The 15,752-nt window shown below is 37.7% G+C and overlaps 1 protein-coding gene across 1 annotated transcript in view; it reads left to right on the plus strand.

Moving 5' to 3' along the window:
* Positions 1 to 15,752, plus strand: part of GMDS (GDP-mannose 4,6-dehydratase) — a 406,670-nt gene that overhangs the window by 150,847 nt on the left and 240,071 nt on the right. The window contains exons 5-6 of the mRNA XM_084213383.1: positions 1,395 to 1,587; positions 2,466 to 2,570. Of these exons, the coding sequence (XP_084069509.1) occupies positions 1,395 to 1,587; positions 2,466 to 2,570 (298 nt within the window). The remainder of the gene's footprint in view (positions 1 to 1,394; positions 1,588 to 2,465; positions 2,571 to 15,752) is intronic.

Genomic DNA, 15,752 nt, shown 5'->3' on the forward strand with positions numbered 1-15,752 from the left:
AATTTAGATAATTTCATACTTGTATTAAATTAACCGTAAGTGAAAATAAAAATTAATTCTTTTTTTTTTCCCCCATCTGCTGTGTAAATAAGCCTTAAACCTCCAGTGGTTAGTGAATAGGGGAAGTGGTTTAAGAGGAGGAATGAATACAGGGCTATCAGTCTGAATCAGCCAGAGGGGACATAGGTAGAATAATTTGTTGGGTCAGGGCCATGAAGGAAACTGCTCTAAAAGCCCATTCACCTTTACTTTTTGTAACACTGTCAATATAAGCAGGGAACTTTTTTTCAAAAATGGCATAAGCAAAATCCGTGAGTAGGTGAGAGGATGTAAAAAGAAGGAGGAACGTGCTGCTGGGATGGGCACTGGTGGGAATAAATTCTTCAGAGTCCAGGAACTTTGTTGGAACCTTTAGGAAAACAGCCTGTACCTCCAAAAAAAAAAAAAAAAAAAAAAAAGTCAGCTCCCTTCTGAGCATGTTTTCTCCTGTCTTCAGATTGGGGTGATCACAACACACCTCTTGCCTTCAGCTTACTTTTTCTAGGTGTTTTTTTTTCTTCTTCTGTAACTGCAAAGAAAATAATTAATCTGTTTTTGAAACACTCTGAAAGCTTAGACTTGAGCAGTGATTGTGGCATAGGCCACAAGACAAACTCATCATAAAGGTAACTATAAATACTGGAGTGGGGAGAGAAACAGGAATCTTGGCCCAACAGTGGGCATGACTTTATCATCATACTTTGGAGAATATGTCAGCTGGAGATGTCGGGGTATTTCTGCACACTTTCACCCTTTGCAGTCACATTTTATGATCTCCCTAAGTTCTGTGGAAAAGCCACAGTTCTGGTACACCTTGGTCAGATAGTGTCAGGGGGCTCATTTGATAGCAGGTATTTCTACTCTTCTCCGAACTTTGATGTCTGTAAATTGCAAAACCTTGGACCTTGTTTAAAGTCTGGGGGGGAGGTGGGGATTGTACATGTTGGTGCTGTAATGCTCTCTGTCCTATTAATTTTTTAAAAATATATTTTGGCCAATTATAACCAAATTCAAGTGTGTCAAAGATATCAAGCCCAAGTGATTGTTGTGGAAACTGGCAGCTGTGGAGATAAGAGTGCCTGATAATGTTCCCACCACGGGAGGCTTACCCCTTACTTCACGTGGGAAAATAATCCCAGGGAACACCAGTCATTTGGTTTGGCTATTTATGGAACTACTTATTTATTCTTAGAAATCCTTTGAGGGTACTTTTGTAAACTGAGTATCTGCTCTGCACAAAAATGTCTAGATGGTCTGTGGAAAGTGATGTATTGCTTTGGTTGGTTGTACATGATTTTGGCATGTTCTGGTACCCTAGTAAAATCGGTGGGTTTTTATTTCTTTCTCTCCCCAAGATTTCTTTCGACCTAGCTGAATATACTGCTGATGTTGATGGGGTTGGCACTTTACGGCTCCTAGATGCTATTAAGACCTGTGGCCTTATCAACTCTGTGAAGTTTTACCAAGCCTCCACCAGTGAACTTTATGGAAAAGTGCAAGAAATCCCGCAGAAGGAGACCACCCCTTTTTACCCAAGATCGCCTTACGGTGAGGAGTGCTGATGGTGTGTGTGCAGAGTCTGTCTGTCTGTTCTCCCTGCTCATGTCTCAGGGCTGAAGTCATTTGGATGTGAGATTAGAATGATGATAGAGCTAAAGTGACTAGACATGTTGAGAGGCATACCTTTATGAATTACTATATAAAAAGTATTTGCTGCCATTGCCTGGAGGTTGGAAATTAGCATCTCACTTCACAAGGCCTTGTTCATTCAGCTCAGAGGTGAAGAGCTCTTGAAGAAGGGAGGGTAGGGTGACTCCTCCTTCACAAAGGGTTGTGAGGTACCACTGAAGTGATAAAGTTTCATTTCTTTTTTTTTTTTTTTTTCCAAACGAAAGACTCCCAAGAGCTCACATCTTCCTTTGTGAACTCGTATGAAATTTGAAACACTTATTAAAGCAATGGGCATGGAGGATTTTGGTGATAAAGTTTCAAATCAATTTGAGTGTTAAGGCACCAGATTTTCACTTTTATTCCTCCAAAGTAATTTTGGTTTTGTTTTGGTTTCTTTTTAATTTACAGAGGTCACTACAGTGGCATATTTCACACGCTCTGACCGTGTAAATCAAATTGTAAAAGAAAAAATGCTGTGGTTGAGTGTGCATAAGAAAACTAGTAAAAAAGTGCCCTGATGTTTCTGGCCAGTTCAGAGGCTGCTCAGAATATGAGTATTCTCCCATTCAGCTGATGTTTATTGGGCTGTTTTGTTGGGTTTTTTTTAAAATATAAAATTTGGCACATACAGGGAACTGATCAAATGCCAAAGCATTTTGCTGTTGAAATGTGGACTTCCCCCTGCATGTGACAGAGACTTGTGTGTGTGTCTGAGCTGTGTATGAGCCAATAACACCTCAAAATTATTTTTACAGGGGCAGCAAAACTGTATGCCTACTGGATTGTGGTGAACTTCAGAGAAGCCTACAATCTCTTCGCTGTGAATGGCATCCTCTTCAATCATGAGAGCCCCAGAAGAGGTAAGAAAATCCATGTGAAACTGTTTCCAACTTTGTGTGTATCTGATTGGAAAAATGGAACAAGGCATCCACAGGTTTCATTTAAACTTGCCAGAATTCTGTAGGGAAGGTGTCACGACTTGCAGCCTACCCATGGCATTTGGTGCAACCCTCCTGGCAGTCTCAGAGCCTCAGAGCTCAAGAACAGCAGCTTTTCCCTTCCAGCATTGTATTCCACTTTGTAGCTCACAAACACCGAAGTTTGGGTGTCTGATTTTGTGTCCCTCTTGATAATAAGTAAAGGCAAAAATGTCAGTATGACACATTGAAAAAGGCTGGTTTTCTAAACATTTATTTGGGCAACTACATAACAGATGCAGTTTCAGGTGTGACATACTCAAGATTTTAATTTGTGTATAAATGTCAAATTAAGAGGCAGAAATAATAGATGCTCTAAGTTCATAAGGCTAATTAGTACAGCCTGGTATATTTTGAAAAAATTTTGAATTATGACCCATACTGTTTTACAAGATGGCTTTTAAGGCATGGCTTTAAAATGCCTTTCAGTTTAATCCTTAATAGCAATGCAGCTTAAATTCCACTTAATCATCCCTTTTCCGCTTGCAGTACTTTATGAACAATTAATGCCAGTATTTAATTTGAGTAAGACTCCATGGTTGATTAGAAGTCTCTTTTACAATGACAGTTTTCCTCTGCCCTTTAAGTATTGTGACTGTTGAAAACACTCTAAAATTAAACTTTAAATTAACACAGAAAACTGGATTCTCAGTGCAGAAGCCTTTTATTGTGGTCTGTTTCTAAATGAAAAATAAATTCAAGTTTTACAGGAATGCTATTATATAAATTATAGCCTGGCACAAAGCAGAAGATTTTTAATCATACTTATATGGTACTTATATAAAACAGACCATAATTTCAAGTCTGCTTAAAAGGGGAAAAAAAATAGGAGGAGAAAAAAGGAGTCCATGTCAATAGGATTTAAATATTCATTTCAGTCTTTGGGAGTCACAGCTGTGAAACCTCATCATACAGTGGGTAGGCAGCATTTACAGTAATTGGTGGTAGAAGCTGGTGGATCACTTCACTGGAGCAAATAAAGCACAAGTTCAAAATTAAAGGGGAATAATATTCACTAGATTATTTAATTTAGAAGCCCTAATACTTTGCTTTCTATTAAAGAGTTTACTGAGGTGTATTCATAGTGTGCTGTAAACTAATGCTCAAATTGTTCTGAGTTATCACTGTGCAATCAAAACATTCTGACCATTGTAAAAAAAGTGGGAATGTGCAATAAAAAATATGAGCTGGGCATGATTTCTAATAGCTCTAAGGAGCTACAAGGTGAGATGAAAATTTTATGAACAGGTGCTGTTTCTGATGATCTGGTATAGACTCGTGCCATTTTGAAGGAGGAAAACTTCAGTAGTCGTTGCTATTTTGATCCCTCTGGTGTTTGTTCCCGCTTTAACACTACTGCAATAGGGTTTCCAATCTGAGGTCTCTTTTCAACACATTTAATGTCCCCATGGAGCACTCAAGTCTGTGCTTTGAAGCCTCAGGCTGTACTTTTCACTGTGTGTGTGTTTGCTGGGTGAAGTTTTGGACCCTTTATGCCATGAACAGGAATCTTGTCCTAGAAATGGTTTCAGCTGACTCTTTTTGCCTTAGCAGGACCACTTGCCATGAAAGCAACTGTAACCCCAAACCAGTGCTATTGCATAGTGTTTTTGTGGGAAAAGGTTTGGAAACTATACTATACAGATAAGAACATGATGTAAGAGTAGTTTTGAGATTGCTTCTTGATAGCCATTCATCACTTTCTTAATATTTTTGAAGATTGCAAAGGCACTTCAGGAGGAAAAGAGGATTTAGCTGGAATTTGTAACTCCTATGCAAAGCTGGTAATATCCATGGAAGTTCTAGAATGGTTTATGGTTTAGCCTTTTTTTTTATACTGATTTCAAAGACTGGGAATAGCTAAATAAATCAATACATATTTTCTTCCCATACTATATACCACTATTTCAGTTGGTTTAGGGCTACACTGAATGCATCTAATACAGCATCCCATTGATGGTGGTATTATTCCACACAAAATGTGTCCACACAAAATGTAATGCCCAGGAATCAGAGCAGAGCAGAAGGTTGCAGCAGTGCCGCTTGCTGAGGTGCAGAATTGATCACTTCTGGCGGACAGTGCATACCTGAATTTTAAATCATACTTTTGAAAATTTCTCTAAGCTTCTTACACAAAATGTACTTATGGGAAAAAACTGTGAAGAGACAAACTAGTTTCTCTTGAGTTCTGTGTAGCTAGGGATCTGTGAAATATCCTGCACTGGAAGGCAATGGTGAGGATGAAGAGAATGCATTTTTCATACCTTGGAGCCTGCGTTGTGGGCTGTGATCAAATATAGAAGTATTTGTATTTGAAGTAGGAGTACACATGTTGAAAGATGGTGACCTGCAGTTGTCTGCCAAGCTGGTCACTGACGTTGAATTGAAACTGTAAAGAGCTTGCTTCATGATCTGTATTGTAAATAAGTGTTTGGTGTTGCTCAAAAAATCACCCAGAAAGGTTTCAGCAAAAATGGGTTTAATATGAATTTATAAAAACATGACTTAACAAAGTTTGATGGCAAGGTTCACTCTATTGCTTACTACATGGATGAAACATGTAAATGAATTGTGAGTTAGAATCAATTTGGAATGATTTGCACAGAGACTAAAAGCGCTGAAGTGTAAGGGAGACCCATTGAGTCAAGTTTATAAACTCCTGATGCAGTTTATGCAGCTAGTTCCAGTCTTAGTCTCAGACCTTTACAATTATATATGTCCAAAAAAATTAATTTTTTCATTCATTAGTATTAATTTACCATGCTTTCAGCAACTTACTGAGAATCTGTTGTGAATAAAGGGTCTCTCCAATGTGATACCTCAGTCTCAGGTAAAGACTCTCAAACCTTGAGATGAGTCCCAGATCAAGGTGAAAGGCCCTGGAAAGCAGTGAACCTGTAATTTAAATAGAACTGAAACTGCATTTAGCCAAAGTTTTTAGTAGAAAAGTCTCTCTGGCTCAAGGAACAACTTTGAGAGGTGTCGTAACTTAAGGAGGGATCACTGTCACACAGCCATGCTGCCTTGCAGAAAGAGATCAAAGAAGGCTCAATTAGACTGTCATGTTTATGGGATAAAGGGGTTGGCTTGTAGTTGAATTACACATGATGGGGAAGGTATGTATGAGACCCTTTGGACCCTCAACTGTCTTTGTTCTTCGCTTACTGAGTCTTGGAAAAACCACCCACTATTCATGTGTTCCAAGCATCAATGCACCCTGGGTCAGTCTGACCCTTTGTGGATTTCCTGGGGAGCTCTTGGCCTACCTGCAGCTCAGGTATTTACATCCTTTGGAGCCTGTACCAAGCTATTGCTAGTTTGGGTAAGGGGGCCAAGTGCCACAATCCCTCTTTATATTGTTTATATTCTGATTTTGTAGTGCTGGGGCAGCAGTGCACAAGCCTAATGAAATGAGAACTGCCTAATCTCAAGAGCTTCTTCCCTATAAAAGGAGTTCAGGAATCTACACCTCTTCTTTCAGAACGCCAATTCTTCTTCTGAGCTTTTCCAGTTTAAACTCAGAAAGGAGCACCAGTAGTTAATCTCATGTAGCCTGTAAAATAATAGGGAAGTCTGCACAGAGTTCATAAGGGTAAAGAGTGCTTAAGTCTAATATGAAAGGTTTCATATTTCTCAAAATTACAAAGGCTTGAGAGAAGTGCTGGATTTGGGAACATTTGGTTTTCTACTTTTATCTTGCTCTCTAAGAGAAAGACAGTAACAGGAGTAGTTCTAAGATGTGACGCCACAGTGTAAAGCTGAGCACTTAAGTTCACTGTGTGGGCTTCCTTTTAAGTATGATATTTCATGTTCTGACAATCAGAGTGACTTTACAAAAACACCGGTGATAAATCTGAGATTGGCTGAACCCACTGAGCCTTATATCTTAATTTGGGAATAGTACAGCATTATTAAATTGCACAAATACTTGGGTCTATACTCAAGAGATGTATGCAACAACAGAAAATATTATCTAAAATTTCACATGAAGTAAAATTAGTGGCTGTGTTAGACTAATCTTAATAAAATATACATCTAGTTTGAGCCTTTCTGTAATATTTTCCTTTCTGTTATTTTCTTTATATTGTACATACTGCCTCTCATTTCGCTTAGTCACTTTTACAGTTTTGTAAGATGAAATAGTCACTTTTTGACCAGTACATACTTTTTAGCTCACATAAATCAACACAGCTGCACTGAAGCGAGTAGGGTCGTGTTGATTTATGCCAGCTGAGGGTCTGGCATAGTACTTCCAGTAATAGTCTGGTAATGTAAGATAAGCATGACTTGCTTCCTTTGGGGAAAAGACCTGTATTAGCAGTATACTTTGTAAAGCTAATTTCTTCAGTTACTTTCATCCATTTTATCCAGGTATAGCTCAAGAATTTCGTGATTTATGGTCATGCCAAGGTGAATGGGATCTTCCATTTCTGAAGCTTATTTATTGCCTAAGTATGGCACGAGCTGAAAAGCAATATGCTCTACAGTAGCTACAGGCAGTCTCTGTATTTAAAAATGAACAAAAGAAAACCTAAAAAACTTTTCCAGGCTAATGTTTGGTTTTTTACCCTCCCCCTCAGAACAATGTGATGGGATACCCAGTGGGGGAGTGATGGCTATCAAGTTGCTGGTGGTAGCCAAACATGTCTCCCAGTATTACCAGTGTGGAAATGTTTGCCCTATAGCAATATTGCAAAGATATTTCTGTTCCGTGAGATGACGGTTTTGACAGTGGAAGAGTGAGGCAATTAGCAAGTCTAGTTTTCAGGAAAGCTGGGGCTTGATCCAAACCTTTTTTACCACATTGGAAAGATTCCTGTTCTTTTGTTGGGCTCTGGATCTCACTAATACCTCCTTTTCTGAGTGGGAAAGCAAACTGCTTGTTGTCAGTGTCATTTGTTTCGTCCCAGACAAGCCCTTACTGTTGTCTCTCTTCAGTTCTGTGTAAGAAGTTGTCTCAGGTTTACAAGATATGCCTTTGGATGTCTGAGATAACTTTCTGATTTGGTTAACCACTTCATTGCTTGCCTCATCTGATCTTAATCTGCCAAGATGTACAAACATGTACAGCATGTTTCCTGACACAATGCAACAAAAGTTTTTTGTTTGGTTTTTGTTGGGTTTTTTTTTTTCCCCCTAAGTAATACTTTGCCTCCATACATGACATCATTGTGTAGATCATTCAGTAGGGAATTTTTTGTGTGTCTGATACCAACTCTGGTAAAGCAGTTGTCATCAGACCATTGCTGTATAGCCAGAGGGAAAGGATACAACTGCTCATTTCTGTGATCTCTTTCAGCCAGGGTGGAAATGGCTAGGTATTAGATTGCAGGCTGAATGTTGTCAAAGTACATGTAGTAAGATTAAAATGAAAAGAAATCATATCTTAAATAGAATAGGGAGCGTTCTTTGCTTTTATTGTGCATCTGGGTCTCAGGTTTGCTAGAGAGAAGGGGAAAGAGTTTCCCCTACTCACTGTAAATATGCCTGTGTGCCTTTTGATTTTATGGTTTTTGTTGTTACCTTTTTTTTTTTTTGTAATCAGCTTTTAGTCTCCTTTTTGCCTCTATTTCTTAGAGAAGGCAGAAGCAGATGGTGACATCTGCTACTGACTTTCACAAGAAAACTGAGCAATTCCTACTGTAGCAGCTGCTCTTCTGCATCTAGTGTATAGAGATGTAGTCAACATCTGCCAGAGTTCCCTTTCTCATGTCTGTGGTTGGGACTAATCTCATAAAACACTTTCACTGCAAGCAAAGCTTGGCTAGCCCAGTACCACTGGAAATACTAAGAGCTATTCTGGTGCTTTTTTGGTAAGCTGAGGCCTGTGAAAGACATAAGTGTGTAAAATTTTACTGCAAAGCTACATCCATTTAATGCAAAATTTCCAAACCCATGAGAATATCTCAATAGATAAAGTCTGCAGAGTATTGCTTGTGACTTTCCTGCTCCTTGCTGCATGGGAAGCATACAAGCTGGCTGGTGTCATCAGGATCATCTGCCTTGCACATTGAATACTTGATGGCAAGGTACCATGGCCAATGTAAAAGGACTTACTCAGACATTTGTGTGCTGTAGAGCAGCCAAGATCATTTCATGCTTTTTAGTTTGCGTGTTTCAACAGAGAAAGCACGCAGTGTCCTGGAGATATGCATTCTTACTGGCTTTTTCTCCCTGCTGCGAGACTGATCCTGCTAAGTGATCCATGCAGGTGTTCCCTTATCTACACATGCAGTCAGACACCACTGGGGATGAATGTGGGCATTACAGTCCACTTGCACAAATGCATTTGCAGCAATATTGACTGTAATAACAGAAAATTGTCAGGTAATACCTTTCCTTTGTTTTCCTTAAGTACATGTGTTTTCCCCTTGAAAAAGATCTGGTGTTACAAGATTAGTAAATTGAGTTAATTATGATGATGTTGAACATGCTACTGACCAGATAATACAGATCAGAGCATATGAAAATATGTGGAGATTTTTTGTCTGGTCCTTATGGTGCTAATAAGCCACATTAACCTTGTGTTTCTAGTGCCACTTCCCTAGTGCTAGCCAGCACTATGATATGAAAGCAGTGCAACCGCACCAAAACATGAGTGGGTTTCCCTTCATTAAACTGTGTTGTAAAAGCAGGACCAGACATCTGAAATAAAAACTGGAGGGTGAGACTATTTCTGCATGCCCTTAGTTTTGGGCATCCAGGTAATCCAGGTCAGTGCTGTGTAACTTGTCACATGTGAGAATGAAATAATCATGTACATGAACTGAATCAGGATATGAAAAAATATTTTTCTAAAGTGACTAACTGCTGAAGTAAGATACTGTGTCCAACAGTCTGACTGAATCTTTTTGATTCAGTCTTTGAAACAATAGTTCGTGGTAATCTTTTCCACCTCTTATTTTTTTTCCTTTTCAATCTCAAAGTAGCCCTGATTATTCACTTCTCTATCTGATGTACTTTCCTGGGGTTTGCCACCAGTTTATCTAAGTAGTTATGGACATAGCATGTACAAAAAACAAGTAATTTCTTGCCTGTGGGTTTAGATTTTTTTGAACAGCTGCATTCACAACTCAGATCTCTCCTTGAGCAAATCATTATCTTATCAGAAGCATCTTTTCATCATTAAATCATATGCTCCCTTGTGGCTTATGCTGTGTTGAGAAAAAAGTAGATTACAAGTTTTGCTATCTTCCATGATTGATTTCAACTTTTTTTTTTACCTAAAAAAAGAAGCCAGAGTATCTCCACAATTTACAAAATTTCAAAGCTGTTCAATTTAGAAAGCTTTACCAAGTAATTCTTCACATTTATCAAGTTCTATTAACATATATCAGTGTTATCTTCTCAAACTAAAACTTGCAGACTTTTTTTTTTCACTAATTAAATATCAACCAAAAACTTTGAAATAAAGTGCTATTAAATTTATGAAAGTCCAAAATAGGAAATGGAGTGGCAGACTATGTATCTCACCTGTAGGGTTCTTATGCCTTCAGTAATACACAAACTTCTAGCAGGATTTTGAGAAATAATGTTTTATATGCCTACTCCTCAATTTTTTCCCCTTTGTTACATTTCTTTTTCCCCAGAAAAAGCACAATGGAAAATGTGACCATTGTGCTGTTCTTGTGTTTGTATAAATGAGAACATGAAGTGAAATACAAGCAAGCACTGTAAGATTAACACCTTGCACTTTACAAACTAGCTTAAAGTGATTGTGGAGTTTGCAGAAGGTCAGAAGAACAAAACTGATTTCAGCCAGGACTCCATTTAGCCAACTTACCCCATTGCTGGAACATGAGGAGAGAGTATAGGAGACAGAACAGATACAGGGTGGTCATCTCAGATCTCAGTAGCTGGTGGCTAGGAGACCGTGCCCAAAAGCTGCAACTCCAGTCCACTGCCTGTCCCTTCCAGGGCTCTGTGGGAATGCAGTGAAGCTGCTGCTTGTGAGATCCTCTCTGAAGGAAACCACTTTATCTGGGGAACAACACCTCCTTTGAATGCATGCTGAAGTCATAGTTCAGTGGTACCCAGAGCCTAGAGAGAGCATACTGCAGGATACAGTTTTCCCCACAGCCAACCTCTTCTGTATTTCTTGCTTTTTTCAAGAAGTTCCTTGAGCCATTTTTGCTTGCAGTTGCATCTATATGATTATTTTGTTCTGTTGTGTTTCATTAAATATCACTGTATTCTGAAATAGAGGCAAGAAAGGAAAAGAAAAAAAAATCACACAGAGCAAAGGTCCCATCATTATTGCAAGAGATGTTGCATAAATGAATCTATCTTACATTGTTGATTAATTGTAAGTAATGAATGTTTAATATTTTACTCATTATTGCCATATTAATGATATCTTCAGTTTCTGAAGATCTGTGTCTTACTATTATTAAAATTCTGTCAAATATATATGTTTTCATGTGATATATTAGTGTACTGCTTAGTCTTCTTCCTGCTGTGTAATCCAACATCAGTGTTCCCCTGAGACTATGAAGTAAAAACCATTAGAAATTGCTTACAGCTCCTCTTCAGAGTCCTGGGTATCCCTGCAAAGATGTTAAGTGTGTAACCCTCTAGGCCTCAATCCACAACGTTCAAATTTTGGGCATAATCTACCAGGTGCAGAAACTTGAAAGCCTGGTAATACTCACAGCTTATAGGTATAGAGTGACTGGCTCATCTTAGTATATGAAACATTTTATCAGCAGTGTGCATCCTGTTTTCCCTAAAATAGCTCTCCAAAAGGTTGACAATTCCTTCTACTTAGTCATGCATAATTTTTAAAAATTAAATAAATCTAGTGAAAGTGCATGTTGTTTCAGAAAGTTATTTAAAAGCAACCCCCTGAGGCATTGCAGATACAGGAGACCGAACAGGAGAGACTAATTCACAATAGAACAGTTTCACCATTAGTGGTTCAAAAAACACTACAGAAGGAAATGGCAACTGATTATTGCTCTACAAAGTTAACAGGATTCATAAAAAGCAAATAAGTGAGAAATACAATGTCATTGGATGTCACCTCTGATAAGATTCACCATAGAATGGGATTTTATAGCAATTGTAGGAAGGTAAGCTGCTTTATCTGAGAGAAGATTAGTGCGTTTGGTCAGAGCTTGGTTTGAACTTAGGAACAGTTGTCTTTCTCTGTCTTGATTTCACTAAGTGGTTCACTTCCAGTTCCTAGAAGTGTCTTTAAAAATAAGAAGTGCAACCGCACAGACAAACGTTGCATGTGTAGGTAGTTTGAGTTCAGAGCATTATATGCATTATGTACTTTCTGGGGATGCACAGAAGTTTTACATTTATAAGTATATCCTGTTGTCACTGAAATAGCTGAAAATCCCAACAGCTGGCAGGCTGCTGATTTCTGCCCGTTTTATTCATCTAATTGCAAGTATTTTTGAACAGATTTTAACTTCTGTTACAAGGAGTTATAGCAGTGTATGTACTGTCAGCTACATGTGTTTCCCACACGGTTGGTGTTTGCACACCTTGCCAACCCTTTTAAAATATTTCCTTTTCAAGGATTTGCCTTTCTTAGACTCTTAAAATTTAATTATGTTCTACTTAATTGTTAGGCAATGATTGGCAAATGAAAGCTATGGCCCAAAGCATTGTAATAAAACTAGATACCCGATGCTATTTAGATGTTGCAATATCAGTTGCATATTTTGATCTGCATTGTATCTCGCCCCTATAGAATGATAGCTGTTAAGACACAGACTTAGCAAGTTTCCCATGAAACCCTTCAGGGCTGCTCTTTGGTACAGGAAAACAAATCAACCTCAAGCCAAGAGACAGAATACAGTATCACGTATTCTCTGCTTTCTCTGAATTTTTTGTGCTAGGACATGTGAGTTTGAGAAGCACTGCTATAGAAATGTTGCAGGAATACTGATGAATTTTTATTTTTGAAGTCAAGTCCTTGATTTCATTATATTATATGTGAATAGACTTCTACGTAGTAAAGAATTATTCAGTAAAGCAACTCAGATCTCCAGTTTACATCTTTTTTTTTCTCCTCATTTATATTACAGTCCTTACATTAAAAGAGATTTAAGGTGTTTATTCATTGCATCAATATCCATCAATAGGTGGATTTAAAACTTTACAGAAATCCTATAGTAATCCCAGGTGTAGGCAATGCAAATCTACAAATATCTAGAGCTCATTTTGGATTTAAGACAAAACCAGAAGATATGAGAAAAACATCAGTAACACTCAGAAATATTTTACCTTCAATTTCCTTTTTAAAAATTTTGAAACAGTTGTTTTTTTAAGTTATAAATTTTATTTGTGCTTTCTTGCTGACACTTTTCTCAGCCCCACCTCATGCCCACATTCTGAGTCATTGGTAGGCATGTGTGCATCCATTAGGGATACTTTTATCATATGCTCTGTGCTCTCACATTGAGTTTCTATTCGCTGCAGACTGTAAAAATAACCACCAAGATCTTTTGTTACCATTACTGCACTGCTTCAAGATAAATGGAGACACTGTGCACTTCCCAAGGCCAGGAGAAGTTCTTACTTCCCAAATTCTATGCAATTCTTGAAAACAAAGTAAATCGGAAATTATCCACAGTCTTAAAAACTTGTTGGTTTGGGATGGCACTGGTATTGTACTTAATTTTAAACATTTATACTGAAGTGCAATTGAATTTAAGGTCAACCCTGTGACCATAACAGGCATCATGCAAAAAGTCATTTTTTATTCCCCTGCTGTTTCTTTTCGTAAGTGTTGCGTGTATCTGCCATTGAAAATCAGGCCAGTGGTTGCTAATTTTCACATGTGTTTTTCAGGATGTGTCTTCCTCTTGTCAAGTCCTGACCCTTTAGGGAAAATGGGGGAATGGAATGGACTGGTGTTAGTAGTGTGACTTGTGCTCATGTTCTAGGGGGGGTAAAGCATCCCAGCTCCTGTGTTATGGACAAATCTCTCCCTTTTGTATGGTCTAAGCCTAGATAGTGGATGTGCTTCTCCTTTTCTGAATAGCTGCTCTGTGCCCTGAGCCATAACCTGTCCAGATGTGCTGCAGCTTCCAGGTAGTATTTGAATCATCTGGATTTTGCTGAAAACTATATGTGCTGTTTGAGATTTGCACAAAAATAAGTTTAAAAATAGAGCGTAGCACATATACAATAGTTTTATTTTTAGCATATTTCATGGTGCCAGCAGATCTTGCAATAATTATGAAAAATAGGGCAAGATTGGTGTAACAGCAAGGCTGGAAACTTGAAAGCTTGACTTCATGTAACAGCAGTCAGCAAATGCTACCTTTGCTACCTAGTTCTGAAAGTGCTGGTTTTACTAAAGAACTGGAAACAGTTTTTGTTGTGCTGGTGAATCCAAGGTCTGTTGCCAAAATGGTGTCAGAAAAGTGCAAGCCAGTGAATAACAGGTCATTATTAAATTTTCGTTATGTCTCATGATGATGCTTTTCTTGAGAAAAGCATCATAATCCTAAATTGCACTTAAAGAAGCTCTTTGTTTTGAAATCATGGCATGAAGCAATTCTGGGTTTGATTTCATTCCTGTGCTGCAGTTATTGCACAACTCTGGTCTACTTGCAAATAAGTTAAGTGTCTCCTGTTGCTTTGGTTCTACAGGTTCATTGTGGGTTTGGTGGTGTGGTGATATCATCTGGTTTGCCATCACATTTGTAGACAGTGATAACCAGGCATCAACACCCATGAAGAAACCCACAGAGTCATCAGGGAACGTTCATTCATTTTTTCCAAAATTATGTATGTGTGTGAGTGTGTGGATGATGCTTGAAAATGGCTGCCTGTACATTAAAATCTGGTGAAAGAATTTGTGTGTTCATTAAAATCTTCTGTAAAAGAATGAATCAAAATTTTCCAACTGATAATGTACATGAGGGTTCAGTCAAACTTAATGTTGTTAAAATGGTTGTTAATGGTTAAAATCAGATAATTTAATATTTAAGACAAAAGGCTTGGGATTAAGTAAATAAAATCTGAGAGGTCAAACATTTTTTAAAATATGCTTTTCCTTGAGACAACTAAAATGCAAAAAATTAGAAATCCTCAAGAATTAACAGAAATGCTCTTTTTCTGTAGCCTGTCAGGAAAGAAATACTTATGCAGTCACATGATGAAGAAAGTTATTTTTTAATAAGATCTCTGTTGCCTTTATCTGATTTTCAACCTTGCTGTTTAGTGACAGGACCATTCCAATTTTTCAAAGCCCTGGGAGTCTTTTATATTTTAAAGATGCCTCACCGAGAGCTTTCAAGACATAAACATAATATTAATAGTTTTAAGAGAGCCTTATAATTCTCTATTTCTAAAGCAGAACTTTGCAACTATGTACTGATGTAGATGGCAGCTGTCTTGAAATGTTAGCTTAGCCTCATTTCCATTTTAATCTACGATAATGTTTGTGGGAGACGCTGCTAAGATTAATATAATTCAGTTTAAAAATGAGAAAAAAATCATGTTTCTTGTAGACAATTGTGTTTCCTGGACTTGTGGTGTTTGAAAAATACCAACAGCTAAAAAAACCCCAAGTAAAACAGCATGAAGATTGTTTAGTTTGGATCTGATTTTTCTTAGACTCTGACAAGCCTGTTCAGTTTTGCCAGATCAATAATTATTTATCTGCCTTGGTATTCTGAATTAGTTCAAGCTGAAAAATTTTTAAATAAAAATTTGGTTGGTTAGGGAACTTCCTCCAAAAATTCTTTGTTAATTATTCTGATCCAATAATCAGGTGTTTTCTTCTTGGTTCAATTCTGCATTAGGAAAAACAAATAATTTGGTAGCAGCTGTGGTTCAGTTATCATTTTATATGGAAATAAACTGTATTGATTTGGTATTAGGCTGAAGCAGTTTGGAGAGGGTTTGTGTTTGTGTCTAGATCTACATGACTCTGGGGAGATCAAGGAAACGGGTTAAAAAGAAAAAAAGAGGAATGATATAAAATCTGAATTTTGAATCTGCATTTTTATAACCTATCATATAAAATGGATAAAGAGAGTATTTTGTCTTGAATCAAATACTGTTTACTGAATTCCATTGAAACTCTAAAGAATAACT

This window comes from Fringilla coelebs (genome assembly GCF_963513975.1).
Source record: "Fringilla coelebs genome assembly, chromosome: 1".
Taxonomy (NCBI): domain Eukaryota; kingdom Metazoa; phylum Chordata; class Aves; order Passeriformes; family Fringillidae; genus Fringilla; species Fringilla coelebs.